Source organism: Salminus brasiliensis, chromosome 19 (assembly GCF_030463535.1).
Source record: "Salminus brasiliensis chromosome 19, fSalBra1.hap2, whole genome shotgun sequence".
NCBI classification, from domain to species: Eukaryota; Metazoa; Chordata; class Actinopteri; order Characiformes; family Bryconidae; genus Salminus; species Salminus brasiliensis.
In genome coordinates this window covers 32,550,084-32,574,462 of record NC_132896.1, presented here as the reverse complement: position 1 = coordinate 32,574,462, position 24,379 = coordinate 32,550,084, and the positions used below count along the sequence as shown (strand labels likewise).

At 41.1% G+C, this 24,379-nt stretch overlaps 2 protein-coding genes across 2 annotated transcripts; one reads left to right on the top strand and one right to left on the bottom strand.

The window, feature by feature from the left end:
* The first annotated feature begins 358 nt into the window (after nt 1-358).
* On the top strand, nt 359-17,057 carry itga6l (integrin, alpha 6, like). Its single transcript, XM_072664253.1, has 25 exons — nt 359-577; nt 878-1,005; nt 1,103-1,197; nt 1,298-1,523; nt 2,335-2,439; nt 3,332-3,548; nt 4,580-4,785; nt 4,907-4,998; nt 5,929-6,056; nt 6,142-6,231; nt 6,337-6,401; nt 6,507-6,643; nt 8,065-8,217; nt 8,389-8,504; nt 8,607-8,757; nt 9,930-10,013; nt 10,113-10,192; nt 10,405-10,479; nt 11,300-11,402; nt 12,049-12,225; nt 12,355-12,459; nt 12,620-12,730; nt 13,095-13,193; nt 14,078-14,203; nt 15,557-17,057. The coding sequence occupies exons 1-25, from the start codon at nt 396-398 to the stop codon at nt 15,635-15,637; spliced, it is 3,132 nt and encodes a 1,043-aa protein (XP_072520354.1). The 5' UTR covers nt 359-395; the 3' UTR covers nt 15,638-17,057.
* Nucleotides 16,362-24,379, bottom strand: chrnb3b (cholinergic receptor nicotinic beta 3 subunit b). Its single transcript, XM_072664254.1, has 6 exons — nt 24,316-24,379; nt 21,858-22,009; nt 19,544-19,588; nt 18,840-18,949; nt 17,376-18,252; nt 16,362-16,511 (listed from the first exon to the last, which is right to left on the bottom strand). Exons 1-6 carry the CDS (start codon nt 24,377-24,379, stop codon nt 16,362-16,364), a joined length of 1,398 nt encoding a protein of 465 aa, XP_072520355.1.

The window sequence follows — 24,379 nt, the reverse complement described above, 5'->3', positions numbered from 1 at the left end:
TACAACAGCCCTTTCTCCTGCATGAGGCTGCTGAAGCAGTGCATTAAATAATATACACATTCACATCTACTGACAATCAACTGCTGTACATTACCAACGCACCCCCCAGGACCCAGTCTGAAAGCAAACTCGCCAAGAAAGTCTGTTTACAAATGACTCAGGATCAAAGTGCATTATAGCACTGCACTCCACCTGAATGGAACAGGTAAATATTAACTTCCTTTATCTTAAAGTACAATACTTCACTGTCTGTCCACACCCAGTTTCAGTAAATTAGTCTGCCAGTTCCACAGAATTCCACACCCCACAGTTATATAAAGCAGCTGCCATCCCTCACTGCCAACACAGACTCAGCTGCAGGGCAATCAGAGCAGCTCCAGAGTGAACGCAGCAACATGCAAGCAGGACGAGAATTACTGGTCCTGAGCCTCTGGCTCATTAGCAACCTGCATTTATGGCAGGCCTTTGCTTTCAACCTGGACGAGGAAAATATCCTGAGGAAAAATGGAGAGTTGGGCAGTCTATTTGGATTTTCCGTGGCAATGCACCACCAGGTCAAACCCACCGAGCAGCAATTGTGAGTTACTTTGCATGCTATTAGAAGCAAAGACTGATGCAGATAATGCCAAAAAAGGTGCTACAAAGGGTAAGAATGCCATAGAACAACCATTTTTGCTTCCATGGAAAAACTTTTCCGAACCTTTTAAAGCTCTTCACACCCAAAAATTGGTTCTTCTATGGTTCTTCTATGGCATCGCTCAAAGAACCCTGTGTAGCACCTTTCATTTTTAGAGTGAGGTGTCTATGTTTCAGCGTCATTCCCTGTTAATCCCTGTTCAACTGCTGACATAACCCCCTAAATCATCTTCAACTTAAGCTTGTTGATTGGTGCCCCTCGCACAAAGGCCTGGCCCAGCCAGAAAGCCAACATTACTGGGGGTCTTTTTCGCTGCAAGTTCACCACACGGACCGATGACTGCGAACGGATACCTGTGGACACCACAGGTCAGTGTTCTTCTCCTTAGCTAGCACAAGTAACACAAGCAGGGTTTTTTTTTTAGTATCCTTCATAAAGGTCCACATCTTGTGTGATAACTTACAGTCACAGATGCAAATCCAGAGGATGGACAAGACCACAGGGAAAACCAGTGGATGGGTGCCAGTGTGCAAAGCCAGGGTCGAGGGAATAAAGTGGTGGTAAGGAATATAACAGTAACAGCACTTAACCCATCACTGACCCTGTCAATGCTGAATTTCGTAGAACCAGATGAAATCAGATCACTGACCTGTTGTTTAGGTTTGTGCTCACCGCTACCAGAAGTGGAGTCATGGGAATCGGCTGGTACTGGGCAGATGCTTCATTTTGGATGAGGACCTGAAAAAGTATGCCACAAGGACGCTCTGTTTGAATCGGGAAGCTAATAAGGACCTGTTCGGCTACTGCCAGCAGGGTCTTTCTCCGGCCTTTGGCAAGGATGGGAATTACATAATGTTTGGTGCCCCAGGTGCCTACGACTGGAAAGGTACTTTACTACAGTCAAATGCATATCTGAGTCTATGGAGGGAGTCTATTGGCCTGTTACAACTGATGTATTAAGGTCAGGTCCCTAAGTATCAGGACAGTACTTTAACATATGAAAATGGAGAGAGTGTGCAAAAAATGTCAGTAATTCCTCAATGTTTAATACAATATTTTGAAAGTTGAAAGTCTACACAGATCAGCCATAACATTAGTACGATGGTGAAGCAGAAAATACTGATTATCTTCATCTACAGCGGCATCTGTCAAGGGGTAGATACAGTAGGCAGCAAATATACAGTCAGTTCTTGAAGCTGAAAAGCTGAAAAGTTCACAAGAACAAAACTGAGATGGCTGGACAAACCAAATCTCCAAAACATCAGGCATGTCTTATCCCCGTATGCAGAGGTCAGTACCTACTAAAGTGCTTCAAGGAAGGGCAAATAGTGAATCGGTGACAGAATCATGGGCACCTAAGACTCATTGATGCTCATGGACCTCACATGGACTTTAGAGGATCTACAGCTAACGTCTTGGTGTCAGGACAGCTTCAGAGGTCTTGTGGGGTCTTCTGTCATGGCGGCACAAAGGTAGACCTACTCAATATTAAGCAGTTTCTGATGTTATGGCTGATCACTGTAGACTTCAACCACATTTTATAGCTTTATTTGAAATCCACTGAGGTGGTGTACCGAGGCAAAATCACCAAAACCTGACCTCTGTGCATTTATGTTTTCTTAAATCCTGCCATTAACAGTTTACTGTTGAATAATGGCTTTTCTGAAAGTCCAGGGCATTCTCATTTCTTTCTGAAGGCACTGTTCGCATGGAGCCTGTTGATAAACCCTCTCTGGACAGCTATGAAACAGGAGATGGATTCAATGAAAACCTCATTCCTGTGGGCATCAGCAGCTACTTAGGTGAATATTTCTGCCAGCAACAGCATCATAGTTTCAAAATCAGATTATGTTTTGTTTGTATGTGTAAGTTGTCCTGTCCACACATATTCAGATATTTCTATATAAATATATGTAGATTTCAATCCACACAGAGAAGAAAATGCTTGCATGAGCATGCTAGTCCTGTATAGGGCAATAGTACCTCATAACGGGAGACTTCAAAACACCATGAAGAGGGTAGAACACCATGGGAGGTGTAAAGCCAAATTACACACTACTTCCTGTGCAAGTCAAGAAACTACAGATAGACCTAAATAGAGCATTATAAATGTATAATAAAACATAGAATATATTTATTCAGATGCTGTAAATTCACTTAATATGATTTATATAGTTCACTATATAGGGAGTAAGGAAAAAATTGAGATTCAGCCTGAAACATGCATATGTTGTGATGTCAACTTTTTCATAAAGCTCCGTTTTGCCCATCCACACGAAAACACTGAAAACAGAGCTTTCAGAAATCTCCACTTTTTCTCAATGACCAAAACCACGGACAATAACCTCAGTTTTTAAATATATATATACGTGTGGATAGGGCCTGCATGTGCACAAGTACAGGTATTTTAAGTTGATTAAAAAATTGTTAAATGTTTAACTGTAGTTTTGCTGGAACTGTCACAATTGCTTGGTCAGATTTTGATGCTGAAGAATACACGAAAGATCTGGTGGTCCATACAGATAGCAAATCCAAAGTAATTCATTATATTAAATACCACCATGTATTTAATGCATACAATTTTCCTGACCTTTATATTTAAATATATTCAAGGTCCACACCACAAAAACTAATCTCACTCGATACCCTAATAAGTCGTCACCATCTTCTCACTGCGTCCCTTTCTTTTCTCAGGATTTGCTCTAGACTCTGGAATGAATCTCATCAGAAAAAGAGAGGAGATCATTGTGGCAGGGGCACCACGTTCCAACCTAAGTGGTGAGGTCTTGCTGTTGAGGCCTGTTGCCACAAAAGACCAGCACAGTCTAAGTGTAGTACACATCCTCAAAGGACCCGGCCTAGCATCATCCTTTGGCTATTCTCTGGCTGTTCTGGACATCAATGCAGACGGGTGAGTCCAGAGCAAGTGTACCCAGCGTTGCCTCTTCTGATCTATTTTACTGATAGGTCTGACTGCCGAAGATGATATTCAATATCAACACAGTTATCTAGATCTGTCCACCTGGTATTGACCCATAGAGGTCCCTGTAGTTACTGAGTAATACGCCTTAGTGTGTAATAAGCCTTGAAGAATTAAGGTGTTAACAGTGTTTTTGGTGATGGGATCCACATAAAAAGCCTAATAGGCTCTTAAATTATTATCTTTGACAATACAAATATAGTGTATTTTCATGTAGAAACAGTAAACCCCCTTGATTCCCTTTTTCATTGTAGGAAATCCCTCATAAATACTTTACAGTTGTTACCACTGCAACAGTTTGTGTAAGAATAAACACACTATAAAATAAACACTCTATAAATAAACACTCTATAAAATAAATAAAATAAATTCAGAACAGATAGAGAAAAAAAAATTGAATAACTTGAAATGTAAAATTATATATAATTTATATAAATGTAGTAAAGTGGCATAGTGGTAATAACTGTGATAATAAATAAGGAACAGTATTGCACACATTAAATTTAATTGCAGTACTATTATTATTATTATTATTATTATTATTATTGCACATATGAACAGTATCATTTGAGTATTGCACAGGTGAACCGTAGTGTCACACACTGAGGGAGGAGTCACATAGTTTGATGGCCACAGGTAGGAATGACCTCCTGTGGCACTCTGTGGTGCATTTCAGTGAAAAGAGTCTTGCACTGAATGTGCTCCTGTGTCTCATCTAAATAAAAACCTTGTATCTCTGAATTGGCAACTTGACAAAAGAAAGAAAAAAAACTTCTTATCTTTGAATGGAAGTAAATTTTTGGAGCATTTCTATTGGTCCGTTCATTACGACATTCTGACACAACTGCCAGATCAAAAACAAGTAAAATACAGCAAAAGAGATACAAAGGTTTTGTTTGGCAAATCCAGTGAGACTACAGATTTCAGACCAATAACCACACTTATGCTGATTGCTCTCCCAGATGGGACGACCTCATAGTGGGCGCACCCCAGTTCTCCGTGCCAGACATAGACGCAGATGTGGGAGGAGCTGTATACGTCTACATGAACCATAAAGGCAGCAAAGACTGGAACCACATAGAACCCACCGCTCTCTACGGCAATACAGCTTCCATGTTTGGACTAGCAGTGGCAAGCATTGGAGATGTCAATCATGACGGTTACAATGGTTCGATAAAGACGTTTCTCTCAGGCCCTTTCAAGCTCCACTAAACATGCTCCTACACACAAATCTAAATCTAAATCTTTTACATTTAACTGAACGTAATCTGCTTGCTTCTTATTGACAGATTTTGCGGTTGGAGCACCTTATAATAATGATCATGGTGCCGTGTACATTTTCCTTGGAACTGCTGGTAAATTGTCAAAATACCCACAGCAGGTGAGTGAAAGCCATTTCATTATTTATTAATTTTACTTAAATTTCCTTCCCAATTTTCGACAGCCAATGACCCAACCCACTCGTACTCTAGTACTCTGCTCCTATCACATGTGATGCTCCCGACACTGGGAGGCTGAGAACATATGCCTCCTTCAACACCTGCACAACCACCCATTGCCTCTTTTCAAACGGCCTCCGATGCAACATCACAGGGCAACCAGCGCGTACAGAGATGCTAGCAGATACCCAATGCTATCCAGCATTACTCTGAAGTAATGTGGGGCCAGAAGAAGACATTTGCCCACCTGGAGACAGCAAGGCCAATTGTGCTCTCTCAGGCTCTGGCTGCTAACGGCAGCCAGCATGACCTAGGACTTGAGGTGTTCTTGGAAGGATTTCTCTTGAAAGGAGACTCGTGACCACCGTCTTTCAAAAGTATAGTGTGGAAAGAGCCCGCCAATTCAGGGTACCCCTCTGCTCTCTCTCTAGACAGATGAGCACCTCGTGTTTTATACCCTACTACACGTCATATGTTGTTGTACTGTTCCCATATGCAGGATGTCAGTATCTTATCCATAAGAGATATAAATCAGCCCTCACCATTGCTTACCATACATGGTCTACGTGCTGAAGACACAGCTTGACCCCTTAACATCCCTGTCACATACAATGGAAAGTATGTCCAATCTAAACAACATCCTATGTTTGTTCCATTCATGTGCAGTTTAGAAAATTAGGCCTAAACCAAGTCTAAACCATGGGGCTCACTATATTATTCTTCAACTCCATACCATTCCTTCAGGTCTATAAACATCTGCATAGCTAATAAATATACTACAGACTCAAACCAGCAAACCTCGGGTCATTATGGCATCACCTTTGTCTGCTGGACTACTCAACACCAGTTTGATTTTGGTTCTCTTTTTGCAGTCTCTACATGGTCTGTCCCATAACATCAAGTTTTTTGGCTATTCTTTGTCTGGAAACATGGATATAGATGGGAACGGCTACCCAGACTTAGCTGTGGGGTCACTCTCAAACAGTGTGGTTGTTTACAGGTGAGTCACTCATTCAGCCTCTTTACATTTTCTAACAATTGGCTCTTCTGGAATAAGTGCTCAGAGTTCGATGCTTCTGTTGAAGGGCTAAACCAGTGATAAACATTGAGACAACTCTGCAATTGAGTCCTAATGAGATTGACTTTCTGGGAAAAGACTGTCCCAAAAGACAATGGTGAGATGATCTGCAAATCTATTCACTGCCAAATTTCTCAGTCTTACTCTGGACTCTACTTTTATCTCATGTGGTTTTACTAACTTTGTAAATGCAACGTTTCAGTTACGTCACAGCTACGTCCTGCTTCTCCTTCACAACGTATCCAGCGACATATAATCCCAAAATACGTGAGTGAATTCTGCTTGCTGGATCACAACAGACATCAACTTAGGGACACTATCTTATCGTAATCGTTTGGCCCTGGATTCATTTGTGTTGACATAACTTTGCAGAGATTTCATACAATCTGGTTGCTGATGAAGGCCACTTACTGGAGCGCCCCCGGATGACCACACCAGACACCTTCATGGACCTTGTTCTTCCCCCACAAGGCGAGAGGCTTTGCACCACAACTTACCTCAGGCTTCTGGTACTGTGAGCTCATTCTTCTAGCTCTTCTGCATGGTGTAATGGTCAGTTATGGGTGGCATTAAAATTTGGGTAACATAAAATTTTTTCTCTATAAAATTAAGGTTTATTCAACTATTAGTCATCAATAAATAAAATATAAACAAAACAAGTATAACATAAACAAAAAAGTATTTAAATATTTATCTATTATAAATATATAATAAACACTTCTATACACTAGACCTGGAGATATTAGTCCATTACGAATCTTAATAAACACTCCTATACACTAGAATACAAGATATTAGTCCATTACGAACCTTAATAAACACTCCTATATGCTAGACCTGGAGATATTAGTCAAAAAAGAACCTTAATAAACACCCCTATACACTAGACCTGGGTAAATTAGTCCAGAAATAACCTTAATAAACACTCCTATACACTAGACCTGGAGATATTAGTCCATTACAAACCTTAATAAACACTCCTATACACTAGACTTGGAGATATTAGTCCACAAGGACCTTAATAAACACTCCTACACACTAGACCTGGAGATATTAGTCCATTATGAATCTTAATAAACACTCCTATATGCTAGACCTGGAGATATTAGTCCATTACGAACCTTAATAAACAATCCTATACACTAGACTTGGAGATATTAGTCCACAAGGACCCTAATAAACACTCCTATACACTAGACTTGGAGATATTAGTCCATTACGAACCTTAATAAACACTCCTATACACTAGACCTGGAGATATTAGTCCACAAAAACCTTAATAAACACTCCTATACACTAGACCTGGAGATATTAGTCCATTACGAACCTTAATAAACACTCCTATACACTAGACCTGGAGATATTAGTCCACAAAAACCTTAATAAACACTCCTATACACTAGACCTGGAGATATTAGTCAAAAAAGAACCTTAATAAACACCCCTATACACTAGACCTGGAGATATTAGTCCACAAAAACCTTAATAAACACTCCTATACACTAGAATAGGTGACAGCAGACAACAACCTTAGTAAACACCTGGGAAAGGTGTGGTAATACACTACAAATGATATAAATGATAAGGTGGAGACAGGAAAGGGTGGAGCCAGTGACAAAAAAAAGGTCACTTTAGATTGTGGACCACAAAAATGATGCGGATTATTAATATACATATATATAATAATATATATATTAATATACAACTTATCAGTTTATACATTACCTGTAAAATATGAACAGGTAAGTGTGTATTATATTCATTAATGAACTTTTTATACCTTCTTAGTTCTTAAGAATTTCCCCACTGCGGGACTAATAAAGGACTATCTTATCTTATGGTATCTTATAAAGTGATGTTATTACATAGTTATTACCCAATGCGAGTTTTCTCCCCACTGTAATAGAAGCTCAATCTCATGTGTCTCCAGGGAAACATTGATGACATGCTGACAGACATCCCCGTCAGTCTGTTAGTCACTCTGCCATCAGAAAACCCTCCTCAGACACTGAGCCGGAGCTCTCTGCCTCCACTGGAGCCAATTCTCAAGCAACTCAAAGATGATGTATCCTCCACAGCTAAGGTGCTGAGCTGCCTGCGAGTGAGCGTGTGTGTGTTTGTGTGTGTGTGTGTGTGTAAATGAACAAGTGTGTCTGAAAGTGAGAGAGAGAGAATTGAGGATTACCCTATCTCTATCAGTGGTATACTGTGATACTCATGCTGCTTCATAATGTACCCTTTCTCACGCCTTCAGTTCAAGTTCTTAAACACTGGCTGTGGAAGTGATGGTATCTGCCACAGTAACCTGCACCTCAAGTACAGCTTCTGCAAAAAAGCCCAACATACAAACCACTGCACCCCACTGAGGAGGTACAAAGCATCTGCTATTTTAGCGTAGTGGTTCAGTTTCGAGGCCTACTACTCAACATATCCTTTAAATGTGCTGTTCTTACTCTGTTTACCATGGTAAAGGGACGGTGACCTGGCTGTAATTACCTCTGGCGAAGAGAACACGGCTCTGGAAGTCACTGTGACAAACAAAGGAGGAGATAATGCTCATTTTACTGAACTGGCTGCTGAATTTTCAGAATCTCTGCCTTTATCGTCAGTCAGTCTCCCACAGGTCAGTGTAAGGGCGAGGCTAGAAAACCTCAGCCCACGTGTCTGAGGTGTGTGAAAGGAAAGGTTTGCTCAGGGATTGTGTTTTTATTGTTCTACACACAGTGCAAAGCCCTGGATCACATTACATCATAACTGGCAGAGTTACAGAATTAGATCAGAGGGATATAACGTTACACCACTGTTGTGCTTGCTTAAGCGTGATTCTGAGCACCAAGTAACTAACTTGGTTACCCTAAACTGTACTGACAATACAACTGGTGTTAATCTGATGTTTAATTTAGTCATATTAAACATTTTTGCACATTAGAATAGGGGATCCTACTCCATATACAACCTTAATATAAGTAAATTGTTGCTGGGAGCTGAGCGTGGTCTCCCTCTGGTGGCAGTAGGGTATCAGTGCGGTCTGCTCTTGGCAATTAGTCAATTTAAACATTAAAATAGAAGACATTAGTCCATAAACAACTGCAATAGCCACATCTATATGCTAGAAAAAGAGATAATAATTCAAAGACAACCTCAATGAAAACACCTGAATAGGAGATATCAGTCCATAAACACCTCAATAAACACTCCTATGCACTAGAATATGAGATATTAGTCCATACACACCTCAATAAACGCTCCTATACACTAGAATAGGAGGTATTAGTCCATAAACACCTCAATAAACACTCCTATACACTAGAATAGAAGATATTAGTCCATAAACACCTCAATAAACACTCCTATACATTAGAATAGAAGATATTAGTCCATAAACACCCTCAATTAACACTCCTATACACTAGAATAGAAGATATTAGACCATAAGGAACTTCAATAAACACTCCTATACACTAGAATAGAAGATATTAGTCCATAAACACCCTCAATTAACACTCCTATACACTAGAATAGAAGATATTAGTCCATAAGGAACTTCAATAAACACTCCTATACACTAGAATATGAGATATTAGTCCATAAACACCCCAATAAACACTCCTATACACTAGAATAGGAGATATTAGTCCATAAACACCTTGATAACACTACTATACACTATAACAGGAGATATTAGTCCATAAGGAACTTTAATTAACACTTTCACACACTATAACAGGAAATATTAGTCTATAAACTTAAATTCTGATGTAATACATCCTTTGTCTTTTTATTTGATTTCTGCAGAACTCTAAGGTACAGTGTATAGTGGATGGGAGTAAAACAAAGGTGTCATGCCTGCTTGGAAACCCACTGAAAAGAGACGCAGAGGTAAAAAGCACTGTTGATACTGACAGGTCTTACTATCATTGTTTTCTCTCTCAACCTTTTGGTTCACCTCAGTGTTCCCACCTAAACATGCTCCCACAGGTAAAGTTATATCTAATGCTGAGCACCGAAAAGCTGTCTATGGACACAACGGACGCCAACGTGACGCTGAATCTTTACACGTAAGAAATGCTGTTTACAGTGAAGAGCTATTTTGCTGAAATCAGTGTGGACTGAGGTCGTTACTGTTGGATCTTTTTCATTGTCCTAAATGATGTTAACTTATACGGTTGGTGTTCACGCTGGCAGTCCTGGAGTGAATTCACTGCTGTACAGTTCATTAATGCCTGTTTTTTTTTGTTTTTTTTTGGGGGGGGGGGTGTTTTATTAATAGGATCAGTAACCAAACTATTTCACCAAATGTCGCAGAGGCTAAAGTTATCTTTGAGATGGAGCTCCAAGTCGTTGGGTAAGTACAGCCCTAAAAACAGTGGGGTTCTCAAGGGTTCTCCAGTAAAGGCAATGATTCTATACAGACATATGAGAACTGGTTATTTGACTGGTTTAAAATATATATAAAATAATTATAAAAATATATATAATAATATAATATATATATATATATAGCTCTGGAACAAATTAAGAGATTACTTTTTTATTATTTGCATCTCTATGTGTTTGGCAGAAGTTTTATTCCAGGTATTTCATCAAACAAAGCTGAGTTATATGAATTTTCTGAGTATGAATGACATAAAGTCCCAACAGCAATGTGAAAGGTCATCGAGGTTATTTCACTGAAAGTTCAGATATTAGTACTGTGTTTAAATATGAATAATAACTTCTTATAATTATTATAATATTTTTTTTGCATCATATGAGCAGTTGTAATTTCTGCAAATAAATAAAATAAATGCTCTTAATAGTAATATTTTTATTTAGAATTTAGGAGAAATTGCCCATAGTTTATGAAATACAATGCAAATGTTCATTTCCTTAAACACACTGCCTATAAATAAAGTTGTTTTTTTTTCTGGAGCTGTATTCATATATATCTTTCTCTTTATTTTTTAAATGTATTTATGTCTGTGGTATATTTAACCATATATCCCCACTTCAGACTAGCAGTTTAATGAATATATTTATTAGGTGGCTGATACACCTGGCAGTGAAAAGGAACAGCCAGATGTTCACATGTCACACCCTGATGTTTAGCTGCTGTGATGGATGAGTTTCAAGGATCTATCTCTTCACTTTTTATTTGTGGTGGCTTTTCTGCTTTTTGTCTGCAGACAGGCCAAACCTTCCCAGGTGTACTTTGGAGGAAAGGCGAAAGGAGAGAAGGCCATAACATCAGAGGAACAGATGGGTGCACCTGTGCAGTATGAGTTTAGGGTCCGTCTTCTTCCTGGCCTGAAAAACTCTGTTTTACTGAATATTATCATTACTAAAAAGCTTAATATTGTCATATTAGAGACAGTAAAGGTATTACATTACATGATACTAGCTATAAAGCACTGTCAATAGAATAGGACTCTCTGGAGCAGATAAACATCATGAACCTGTTGGCACCATGCTGCCTAATAATACCAGGCGTGGGCTTATAGAGGGGTACAAAGCCCCCCAGAATTGATCTGTGGAGCAGTGGAAGAACTGTGTTCTTTGGAATGATGGATGGTGGAGCTCCATCCAGTACTTTTGGGATGAGTTGGGGTGGTGGCCATCCAACATCCTGATCTCACTAACGCTATTGTTGCTAAATGCAATCAAATCCTCACAGCAATGCTCCTTCAAAATCTAGGACAGAGACAGTTACTCCAACAAAAGTAGGATAAACTCTTCTTAATACACGTCATTTTGAAAGAAACAGTGAACGAGCGGGTGTCCCAATACTTTTGTCAAATAGTGCATCACTTTATAACAGTAGTATACATACAGTAGATGCATGGATGTGGTTGGTAAAGGGCCTTTTATTTGAAAGGTTGAAGTACTGTGGACCCCTGTATGACAGCCTCTTGTCTTGTTTCGCTTACTGATTCAGATCATCAACATGGGCCGTCCTCTGAAGTCCTTCGCCTCCGCAACGTTGAACATCCAGTGGCCGAAACAGAACAAGGATGGCAAGTGGCTCCTGTACCTGGTGCAGATCACTGGCCAGAAGAATCAGACCATCTCCTGCACGCCTGCTGCTGAAATCAGCCCACTCAAACATGTCAAGGTAGCACAGGAGGACAGCGCTGCTTCTTCTTCTTAGTCTTCTCCAATGCCTTCTTGGCTCTTGATGTTAGCTAAGACTAGAACATGGCTAACCATAGCAATGCTGGCCTGTCTGCTTTGTTTACTGCAGGTTGCATCCAGAGAAAAGCGGCAAGTGGAAGGGGAGGCGAAGCTGGACGCTCTCAGCACGGATAACATAATCAACTTTTTTAGAGGGAAAAGATACGACTATCTGGTAAACACAGGCCTCAGTGGGTGGTTTAAGGCCTTCGCTATATAGCTCAGGACAGATGTGTGTGTATGTATGTATATATGTCCTGGTTCATTGTATTACTCAAAAAAGCACTTCACAGTAGGCCTGCTCACCTTTTTGGAATTCTTTATGCTTCTTCCAGACATGTGGTGATCAACTGCAGTGTGTGGAACTTAAGTGCCCCCTTAAGGCGGTGGACAGTAGTGCAGTAGTCATTTTCCTCACTCGCCTATGGAACAGCACGTTTGTAGAGGTACCTTTTTACAGTTTACAGTAGCTGCTGTCACTTGGGCTGGGTGTCTTATAGTGTGATGATCACACAGGGGCTCAAAGTGGTCTAGGTGAGTCCCAGGTGGGCATGGGCATGACTCCCAAATGGGCCCAATTATTACAGCCCACCTTAATCTCACATGGGTCTCATCTAGGCTCCAAGTGCAGTGTAAAACCCAGGTGAGGCCCATGTTTAACCCCTCCTGGTCCCATCGCTGACCCAGGTGGGCAAGTCTATGTGGGACCAATGGGGAACCCAAGGACAAAATGTTCTGGTAGGGATACCCATACTGGTCCCACATGAACATGCTATCTGGAAGGGTTTCAACTTTTGCTTTCTTTGACAGGACTATAACTCCCTGGACTATCTGGACATTGTCCTGAATGCTTCTCTCAGTCTTGATGACAATCTCAACAACATCAAACTCCGGGGGTCTCAAACACAGGTAAAAAGCTTCCTTTAGGGCCTGATTTGACCCAAAACAGAAATGCTGTGTAGTCCAGTTTTGGCCTTTAACACATTTGCCAATGACCCAACTGACCCATTTATACTTAACTGGGATATATTAGGTCAAAACCCATCTGCTATTTGGGGTGAATAATTTAGTTGGCAAAATGCTCAGCTGTCCTTTAACAAGCCCATTTACCACCCTGTTATTTTACCTCACCAATATATAAACCACACCAATTTTCCTTTTAAAGAGGGCTTGTGAAAAAAATGTGATACAATCTGCTCTGATTGACTGGGTTGCAGTATTGGTGATGTCTCACAGAAGCCACATATTATAGCACAGATTTAATACTATACCAAAAACGCAGTCATTATTCCCGAGTCTTACCGAATGGTGCTGTGAGCAAGCTGGAGAGATTGTAGACGTTAGCTTTTAGCCTTTAGACTTTCTCGAGTCTTAACGTTTAAAAAAATAAACCAGTGATTCCCCTTCTATAACCCTTCTGATATAGCTCCAGTTTGGGTCAGCTGAGGTAGTCCAGTTTGTTTTGGAGGAAACAGATGATGGAGAGAATACATGGTGAAAGCCATTCAGCTGGTATTAGCTTTTAGCCTAGCACTGATTTCCAATTGCGCCCTTGGCTTTCACATCTTAATGTTCTAGGGCACCTTCTATGGTGCTTCACCGACCTCATGGTCACACTCACAGACTGTCATACAAACATAAATTGGTACAATTTCCTTGTTGTTAAATCCTGTCTTCCCTCCCGAGAGCTACATCCTATATTTATCGCAGCATTTATGTCCATATGTTCATTTATGTACATGCAGTATTTCTACGGGCTCCATAGCATTGTGCTAAAGCTATGAAATTTGCAGGTGAGGCTAACAGTGTTCCCGGAGAAGAAGCCTAATTTTCTAAGTCGTTTCCCTTGGTGGGTCATTTTTCTTAGCGTGATGCTAGCGCTACTCCTGCTTGCACTCCTGGTCTACTTCCTTTCCAAGGTAATCCTCCTTTACAGTTAATTCAGTGCTCTAACACACAAAGACACATAAACCCAAAACCACAGAACATCCGAAATCCAAACATCACACTTTATTCACTCTCGTTTTCGAGACCTGACTGTGTTCAATAGTTTGTTATTGCTGAAACTAAAGAAAATACAGTTGTGACAGGAGATGTTATTTCATGCATGGAGATTCATGAGCAGTATTTCTAACTCTGTTAAAGTAAAAGTTCTGCTAAATATTGAATTAACAAGATTCCTCACTGATACCTGATGTAGCAGGTCAGCCAAGACATATTTGATACTCGAACTTTGCTTCTTTAGTTCACCCAAAGAAATGCTTGGCTAATTTTGCTAACAAATACTGGGTGTAGACTAGAGCTGGGCGATATTTTTTACGATATACAATATTTATTGCAATATTTGGTCATGTAGACAAAATGCTATCCACATAATCTCCCATACTCCAAAATGAATTAAACAAAGAGTGTAATCAATCTTATTTAATTCGTTAGAGTGAAGCATATTTTGAGTAAAAATCACAGTACTCAGTATGGGAGATTAATTGGATGGCATTTTATGCTGTTGGTGCATTTTGTCTACATGACCAAATATTGCAATAAATATTATAAGTATATCGTAAATAAAAAAATTCTTTAAATGTTGTGATATTAAATTCTATCATATTGCCCAGCTCTCGTCTACATCCAGTATTTGTTAGCAAAATTAGCCAAGCATTTCTTTGGGTGAACTAGAGAAGCAAACTTCAAGTAATGAAACATGCAGTTAATCAGTGTTCTATAAGCACTGACGATATTTACGATAAACTCATATTTACGATAAAAGCATACTGTGTACCACGATAACTAAATTTATCACGATACGATAAAATATTGTCATTTTGCTCAGCTCTAGGGTAGACCGCTACCAATCTCATCTCTGTAAATACTCGCCCAAGAAAGTCTCTCAGGCTGCTCAAAATGCATTCGGATTATTAGAAATCATTAATTTCTTATTCACAGACCAATCAAAGTGGTTTAGCATAAATAAATACACAACTAAGCCTCTCAGAATAACTGGACCCCCACTTTTGGTTATCAAAAATATTTTGTGGCAGATATATTTCTAGGCGTGTAATTACCAAAATGACATTGGTGACAGTGTACATGCAGTGTTTGTTAACACGCAATGTTAGCCTAGCATCTCCCAAGAACAGGTCAGATATCAAAGATGTCTAAGCTGATCGACAGCATCTGGGGTCAGAGATCAGTTAACGAACTGTTCCTTTTAGTCAGTAGCAGTCAGCTTTTGCTTGAGTCTAACGTCGAGGCTTGTGGCTTGTGGTCCTCAGCTTGGATGCTTCACGTGTGATATGTGCACCGAAGACAAGACAGGATATTACCCCATCAATCCCAACAAGGCTGCGACCTAGACATCTGTGGAGGAGAACGGACAGAGAACACTAGAGTTAGGGTCATGCTGCAGAGGTCGAGGTACATTCTCTACATGTTGGAGACAATGCCCAAAGCTGGTATGAACACAACTCCAGAAATCTGGGTAAATGGAAACCCAGAGGACTATAATAACCCCAGCGTCAAAGACTGCATCATCAGCTACACATACTATCACTAACTGAGTTACGAAGTTTTGATATAACCTTGGTTTCCTTCAGATTTCTTTGCATTAATACATTTCCGTTATCTTTAACATTACAAACAGTGTCATATTCACTAGATGTGTGTGTTTGGAGTCTATAGGCTGCCTGTGATTTTGTCTTTTGTGTGTGTAAAGTGGTTGAAAGAAGAGCTGGGTATCGTCTGAAATCTGTAGATTCTGATATCACTGATTAAACCTGATTTCTAAATGATTCAGAAATTAATAATCTATCCAGTGTTCTGCTGCTGCCAACACTCCTAAAAAACTAAGGTGCTAAAAAAGGTTCTTTGAGCGATGCCATAGAAGAACCACGTTTGTTAATAATATAGAAGTGATCTTAAAATCTCTAAAGAACCTTTGCAGAAAGTTTTTTGGGGTCTTTTAAAGGTTCTTCACACTCACACATCTCTAAGACAGATGCCAGACAATACCCAACCCTACTGTAGGTCCACTCTCCAGTGTTGGTGATGCTGATGCTAAGTAGAGACTTTTATGGGATTCTATGGACCTGATGGAGGAGATGGGGTGCTGAGGAACATCTTTAGGGCAGGAGTGAAGATAAGGATGGTGCCCAATACAGAGACAGTGAGGAAGGCCCAGAGGAAGATTCTGTCCAGCACCTGAGCCACGAACTTCCAGTCCTGGACCACCTAGAGCAAGAGCAGAGCTTCATCATCATAATCATCATCATTACCATCATCATCATCAGCTGCATCAAGTTCATCCCCTCCATAAGCTTTGTTATTGTCATCATTTCACAACTTTGTCAATATTTTCATTATCTCAACCAGCATAATACCACTGTGTTAATGAAAACACAATTTCATTCGTTGACAGTATATTACATATCAGTTATTGATTACATTAGGGTGGGTGTTATGGTAAAAACCTCTTAAACTCCTTGGACTCTGTGGTTCCTGTTTTTCCCCCTCTGTTATTTCTTAGGAACGACTCAGCTATTATTTTGCATTGCTTTGCATGTAGCTACCAATTAGTAATCATTACGGCAGCCGTGGGCAATTCCAGGCAGATTCCTGATCAGTTTTGAGCTCTTTCTTCTCAAGCACACTTGATTCAACTTACCTGATAATTGCCAGGTTTGATAGGTCTGTTAGAGGAGGGAAATCAGTAAACTGTGCTGGACGCTGGTCCCCATTGCCCACCCCTGTCAGAATTAAAATGTGTTCTTTATTTGCTCCAGTCTGTTGAATGTAATGTTCGATATACTGTATGTGTGTATTGTAATGAGAGGCTTAATTCGATACACACATAGGCTACTGCCTGAGATCAGGATAATCAGTTTCAGGGGATCGGGATCTGGGCCGATCTAGGGCCGATTTATTTTAAAGAATCAGACATTGGCGATTTTTGGCCCTGATCTAATTTCAATCCTTTGTTTTTACCGCTGTGTTCAGACAGAGCATATTCTGGCATCTTCTAGGTTTGGCACAGGTGCATGTCCACTTCGGACTTTAAAGGGTTAAATATCTATAAATAACTGCTTGACCTCGCACCTCTCGGATGAAATGCTCCTTGCGAATGTGTCGCGAGATGTAGCGGACAGAGCAGGTGGCTTTCTCCAGCATGTTGACCAGAGCCTGACCTTCACCCTCAGGGCCCGGAGGAGCCTTCCTGATGCGGGGCTTTAGCTCGGGGCTATGGGGCTCCAGCTCGGGGTAGTGGTAGCGGTCGGTGTGACCCCGCATGCACAGCAGGTGCGGCAGCCGCTGCAGGAAGAGGGAGCGCACCCACGGCGACATGGGGTGATAGGTGGCGGAGGAGCGGTGGTGCACGTTTATTACGAACACGGTGACAATGATGGACAGGGTGACGAAGATCATGATGAAGAGCAGGTACTCGCCGATCAGTGGGATGACCTTGGAGGAGGACGGGATGATCTCCTCAATGACCAGGAGGAACACAGTGAGCGAGACGAGGACAGAGGTGGACAGCGAGACCTTCTCGCCCTCGTCCGACGGCAGGTAGAAGACCAGCACGGTGAGGAAGGACAGACCCAGGCAGGGGATGATGAGGAAGAGCGTGTAGAAGAGAGGAAGGCGCTTCAGGATGAAGGAGTAGGTGACGAAGGGGTAGGAAAGTGTCCCGTCGCGCCGGTTGCCCTTCATGCCAGTGGCGCTCAGAATCTCCCACTCACCGTTGTCAAAGAAGTCGCTACGGTCTACCTGGTAGTTCACCAGCACCATGTCCACCATGGTCCCGTCGTAGGTCCATGAGCCGAACTTCATGGAGCAGTTCTGCCGGTCGAAGGGGAAGAATGTGACGTCCATGGTGCAGGCGGATTTGTAGCTGGCCGGAGGGGTCCAGGTGACGGCGCCGTTATACTTTATAATGGCTTTGGTCATCAGAGAGCCTTCAAAACGTCCATCAGCACTACAGGACAGGAGATTCAAGACAAATTCTTTAGCTCTAAACCTACAGCAACTATTCATTCCACTGAAAATACTGTATTTCATATCATCTGTATTTCATATAATCATTTTCATCTTTTTCTTTTTCTTCTTCTTCTTATCATTATCATTATTATTATTATTATCATTATTATTATTATTATTATTATTATTATTACCATTATACACTGGTTGTTTTTGGTTGAAAAATATATTACAATTAAAATATACTTTTTAATGGAAGTATATAAATATATACTTTATATTATATATTTCATTTATATATATAAATAAATTGCATATAAGTCTCAAATAAATAAACAAATAAATAAATAAGAAAGCTCTTCTGAACTATTTTGTTTTAATGATCATTTTATTATGGGTTAATTATTTTTAAATAAATCCATTCCTGGGATTCTTCTGCAGTTTGATTTCCAGTTTCCAGATTTTTTTCCAATAGTATTAAGCAAATGTCATAACCATCATAATTTATACCATGGTATACCTAAAACCGATATAACCTCGCTGCAATCCTAATCGATACCATCAAGGTCATCATGACAAACCTACTTCTCGTACAGGACGATGTCCGGCAGCCAAATGCTCTCTGATGGAACTCTGATGAAAGTTATACCGCCGTAATCCTCTGGGTTCCAACGAAGTTTATAATCAATCCATTCCTACACACCCAGAATACTGTTAGTGCTGATTATGTAAGACACATAGACTGAGCGGCCCTTACATATATAAAACCAAACTCGAGCCAGCAATTTATCCAGTACTGTGCAAAAGGTTTAGTCACCTGTGAAAAAAATAGAAGTAAAAGCTGCTCATCTGGGCAGTAAGTGTTTATCTCCTCAGTAAAACACTGATATTAGAATAAACACTAACAACATTCCTACAGAAAGTGGTGGAGGTTCTCCATTAGAACATCTCCAAAGTTCTCCTCATGGAGTCTAGTATTATTTAGAGTTCTCCTCAGATCAACACCTGGTCTGCTGCTGCTGATGATGATGATGGAGTTGAACACATCCTCCACGCTGTGCTGGCTGGACTAGGGCATCCAGGAGAAACCTGGAGGAACCGAGCTCTGTTCTTCAGACTAGCTCACCGACAAGATCTCACTACTTTCTTTCTTCAGAATGAGAAGCTCTTGTTTCTCCTTTTTACTGGATTTATGATCACCAGCTTCATCTGTTCTGTTCTGATCTAGAAGTGTCTGAAACATCTGCACAGAACTGGGTGTTTTTAAAATGCCAGTTTAAAACACTGACCTGCCACAGCCACACATTAGTGGTCATGAGCTGATTCTTCTCATCCTATGATAAAAAAGAACAACATTAAATTAAACAATAAAAAGCACTGAAGAGCACTGATTATACAGACAGAAGAGTGTCCATACATGTTTTATTGTATTGAAATATAATGATGTTCTCCCGAGGAGATACAGTAGCACAAAGTCTTATTAAAAAACCTTAAAAAGCCTGCAATCAAAATTCACAGCAGTTTGTCTTCTAACCACATTAGGACTTCCAGGGGGAAAATATATTGCAGTCTAATTTAATATTTAATACAGTAATGTAATTGTGTTGTATTGCCTTTTAAAATTGACCAATGTTTTTGATGCTTTGTAATATTGTGAAATGATGGAGTCTCTGTCCCTCTAAAGGTCTAAAGCAATAAAAACAGAACAAACCCATTTATTTTCCACATCCATGTGTGGTGACTGTAGTAGGAAGACACTATAACTAAACACAATGACATCATCTTTCTTTACTGGTGGTTTTCACCTTCATAGCTGTGGTACGGATCTGCCTTGCAATAATCCAAAATGTACTTTTAGGCGGTTTCATTTTTCAGGTGACCTCTCTGTGCTCCCCCAAATCTACCTTGTGAGGTTGAAGGCACAACTCAGTGTCTTTTATAACACACATATGATTGAAGTTGCCTGTAATGTGTGTAACACCATTTATACATTTGGAACTGCATATAGTCATCATGTTCATTTATAACTTCAGTTCAAGCAGATTTAATTGACCCTCAAATTCAATTAGACCCTTCCTCTCTAGAGAGGCCGCCCAGGTGCTTGTTCAGTCTCTCGTCACTTTAAGACTTGACTACTGCAGTTCCCTTCTGGCTGGTCTCCCTCTGCGCACCATCAGAATCCTGCAACTTATCCAGAACACAGCGGCATGGGTCGTCTTCAATGTTCCTAAATTCAGCCATGTCTCTCCACTGCTGCGTTCTCTCTTCACTGGCTTCCTGTAGCTGCTGCTGCCCAGGTCATCAGATTTAAAACCCTGACTCTGGCCTACAAAACCCAGAAAGGACCAGCCAGCCCCTCCGTACTTGATGGGGATGGTCAAAAGCCGATCCGCACCAAGAGCCCTTCCAGCTTCAAGTACGGCTCGGCTCGACCCGCCATCCTTTTAGATCCACAGAAGATGAGCGTCCAGACTTTTTACTGTCCTGCACCGAAGTGGTGGAACGAGCTTCCCCTGGGTGTCCGAACGGCTGAGTCCAACACTCGCTGTCTTCAAACCCAGACTGAAGACCCTCCTCTTCTGAGAGTACTTGGGCGAATAGCAGAGTGGTCACCTTACTGACTTGTGTTTAGTAGAGTCTAAGATTAGAGGATCTTTGAATTATTAGTCTATTTAAACTAGGTTTTTCTTGGGTAAATAGCAAAGCACTTTTGTAAGTTGCTCTGGAGAAGAGCATCTGCTAAAAGCCTTAAAATGTAAATGTAAATGTAATTGGAATTAACACAATAAACATCATACAAAATTATATGTGGTGTTTTTTATGGCAGTTCCACATTTTTGTATATTTGCATGATTAAATGGTTCAAATATTAGCAAAGCCATACACAGTGTGTTTGGGGTGAAACGCTCAATTCCAGAGAAACCTAGAGACTAGAGAATTGTTCACAGTGGTGGTGAATAGATGGTGAAGTCCCACCACCTCAAAGACATTGTTTTTTTAAGGTAGTTTCGTGCTGTTTCATATTTACCACTATTTAACCATAATCAATGTTTCATATAATCTCAGAAAATACACTGCTTCTCTGGTCAATTTGGACAGTACATTATATTGTCTATTTTTGTCTTGTAGACATGCCAGAACACACGTTTTCCAACTAGATTACCAAGAAACCAAGTTTACATCGCAGCTACTATATAATGCTGTTATTATGAGAAACTGGTGGAATTTTACTTTAATCCTCACCCAGGAAAATGGAATAACGACTGTGGCGCGATCTGGGTTTGTGTCTGTGTGTAGCGGCTTCCCAACACTGTTAATAATTCACTCCATCGCATGAGCCTGCTCTCCAGCCTGAACAACGAAAAGCTCTCAGCGATAAGATGAGGGAGTAGTACAGAGATTTTAGGGCAGAGGCAAAAGGGTGACGTGGAAACACCCTTTCTGCTCTGCAATGCAGCCCCTGCATTTCAGCACCATGGAGAGCAACACTCCTCGGTTTCAGGACTGCAGAGCGAATTATACACGAAAAAGTAAAACCTAGTGGTACAATCCACATGTATGGTAGACTGTCAGTGTGTGTGAATGTGTGTACATGTTTCTTACCACATCCACAAGCTGTGATATCTTCAGGCCGAAGCGCACTTTGACTGTGTTGTTGGAGTGCTGGGTGGGGCGTACCCATCGCTGGTAGCCCTGGAACAGGTCCCGCAGCAGGGCATCCTCCCTCTCTGCCAAGGACACAAACTCTCCAGCACCTACAGACACACACAAACAAATATAAAAAATTGTGGACAATCCAAAAGTATCCAGACACCCCTTTTAATTGAATGCACTGCCCATAGAACAGGCGCTTTGGAGCAATCACACAGTAACCAAGACCCCAGCACTGGGCTTTGCGAGTGTTGGTCAACACTCACAGTGTTAAGTGAACCCTGGCAAATGTGTTGTGCAGGATAGGTTGGAGTGCCTGAACTGATCACCCAGAATTGGCTGGCCTAGCTAATGCTCTTTTAGCTAAACGCCATCAAATCTTCACAGCAACGCTCCAACATCCAGTGTAAACCTTCCCAGAAGAGTAGAGGCTGTTACTGCAGCAAATGGGGGCAAACTCCCAACCTGTACCCTTGACCGTTATCTGAAGATCTGTTCTTATTGGATGAACACTGGATGAAGGTGCCACAGAGTGTTTTTGAGTGATACCAAACAGTGGAATTGGTTACCTAAAGAACCTTTTTTTATGCCAAAGAGAAGTGTGAAGTACCTTTTAAAGGTTTGAAGAACCTTCACCTAAAGTTTTATTTACTGTCAATGTTTTATAATAAGACTTCCCTTATGAAGGCTTTAAAATATGTTTATTAATGGTTATTAATTGGTTATAAACAGCTCATGACTGCTAGTAAGCAGTTATAACTCATTAGTATAACTACTGATAACTACTGACCCACATTCATCCATACTGTTAAAGCTCAGATATTGCTGGTTCCTGATTACACTGTGTGTTCTCTGTACGTCAGTGTTCAACCTGTCAGCGTCAAAACTCATAAGATAGACAGGAGAGATGAACATGGGCTCCCTATTTGGCAAGAGACATGTAACTATTTTAAGGCCCATTAATAAACAGATATTATGTCTGAACCTGTATGAGGGCTGTGTTTATTTGCTGGTGTCTTGGCGATGGCTTTTTACTAGGTGTAGCTTGGCTAACTTGGTCTCATTTGAACCTCACTCCAATCAAACATGGCTCTTTTATGGCAGGCTTCAACTCAGGAAGGGCTTGTTAATCAGCTGATTGACTGGATCGGGTGTGTTGGGGGCAGGGTAAACACTAATGGTTGGTTTGCTTCGGCCCGAATGACTTCAAACGAGTTTGTAAACTTTGAGCGTTTCCCTTTGGTTTGGTTGGTTTTCACACAGGGAAAAATCCAAGCCCACCAAGATGCATCACAACAACCCACACAAGGCCGATCTCTCTGCTGATTGGTCAGACCTGTATGGGTGGAGCATGAAGGTAAATACAGGAAGAAGGTCCTGTGTTCTGGACTAGTGCTGCAGATTTCTGTGCAGTTTAACATGGGTCAGCGGCAGACAAGGCATCTATTCACAGCTGTAGTGATTAACTATCTGGGCAGTAGACCAGGGTGCCACCTGGCTATGAGAGCCATTTAGCTCAAACTTGTAGAGCACATCTGATAGTTGGGGTCGGATCGAGGTCTGATCTGGGTCAGATGCTCTCACCACAAACTAACTGCTCCAGAGTTTGTTTGGGACTGGACTGAGACAACAACTGGACTGAGACCACCCTCTCTCAAAGTGCATCTCGGTACGGTTGCTTTGGTCCTCATCCAGGTGTGATTACTGTGATCACACCCGGCCAAGTGAATCGAACCAAGATCAGGGATTCTAGAGGACCAGGGTTGGAAACCCAGAGAACCCTTTTTGGTGAATTTCCAGAAGATAACTCTAGACTCTCAGAAATGAAGGTGCTACAAAAGGTTCTTTGATGGCCTTAGAAGAACCCCCATTAGGTTCCATAAAGAAGCATGTGTACAGTTGAAGGACCTTCAAAGGTCTAAAAGGATCTTCACCAATTCCACATTCTTCACACTCACACATCTCTACAAACATGGTTCTTTATGGACCCAAACGTGGTTCTAAGTGTAATGCATGATCTTTTTCAGTGTTTTCAGCAGCTGCAGGTCCATCGTTGTTTGCTGTGACCCCCTGGTGCACCCGAGACTTAATGTCCACATAAGTGAAATTCAAAACGCACAAAAGTGAGACCCCAGCAAGCAGACGAGGACGACCTGAAACCCAACCCCTTTTCTAAGCTCAGCAGAAGTCCAGCAAGCGCCTCGCCCGCGGGGATTTGTTGAGATCAAGCCAATAAAGAAGCTCCAGAACCTCCAGAACTGCGCCAAAACCATGCAACTCACATCTGACCTCATCAGCTGACCAGTCCCTCACTGAACCTTCAATAACATCTCTGTTATTAAACCACGAAGCTTCTACTCCTGTCTCATCGACCTCCAACCGAACACCACCACACACTGTTAGGACTCACCTGTCGTGCTGGTGGCGCTGGAGAGCGCAAACAGCGCGCAGAGCGCGAGGGCTGCCAACTTCAT

Excerpts from the sequence above, each read along its gene's own strand:
- itga6l (XM_072664253.1), top strand. The coding sequence starts at position 396 with ATGCAAGCAGGACGAGAATTACTGGTCCTGAGCCTCTGGCTCATTAGC. Across the intron at positions 6,057-6,141 it reads AACAGTGTGGTTGTTTACAG|GGCTAAACCAGTGATAAACA; the intron begins GTGAGTCACTCA and ends CTTCTGTTGAAG. Across the intron at positions 13,194-14,077 it reads TCCGGGGGTCTCAAACACAG|GTGAGGCTAACAGTGTTCCC; the intron begins GTAAAAAGCTTC and ends TGAAATTTGCAG.
- chrnb3b (XM_072664254.1), bottom strand. The coding sequence starts at position 24,379 with ATGAAGTTGGCAGCCCTCGCGCTCTGCGCGCTGTTTGCGCTCTCCAGC. Across the intron at positions 22,010-24,315 it reads CAGCGCCACCAGCACGACAG|GTGCTGGAGAGTTTGTGTCC; the intron begins GTGAGTCCTAAC and ends GTGTGTCTGTAG. Across the intron at positions 18,950-19,543 it reads CTAATGTGTGGCTGTGGCAG|GAATGGATTGATTATAAACT; the intron begins GTCAGTGTTTTA and ends CTGGGTGTGTAG.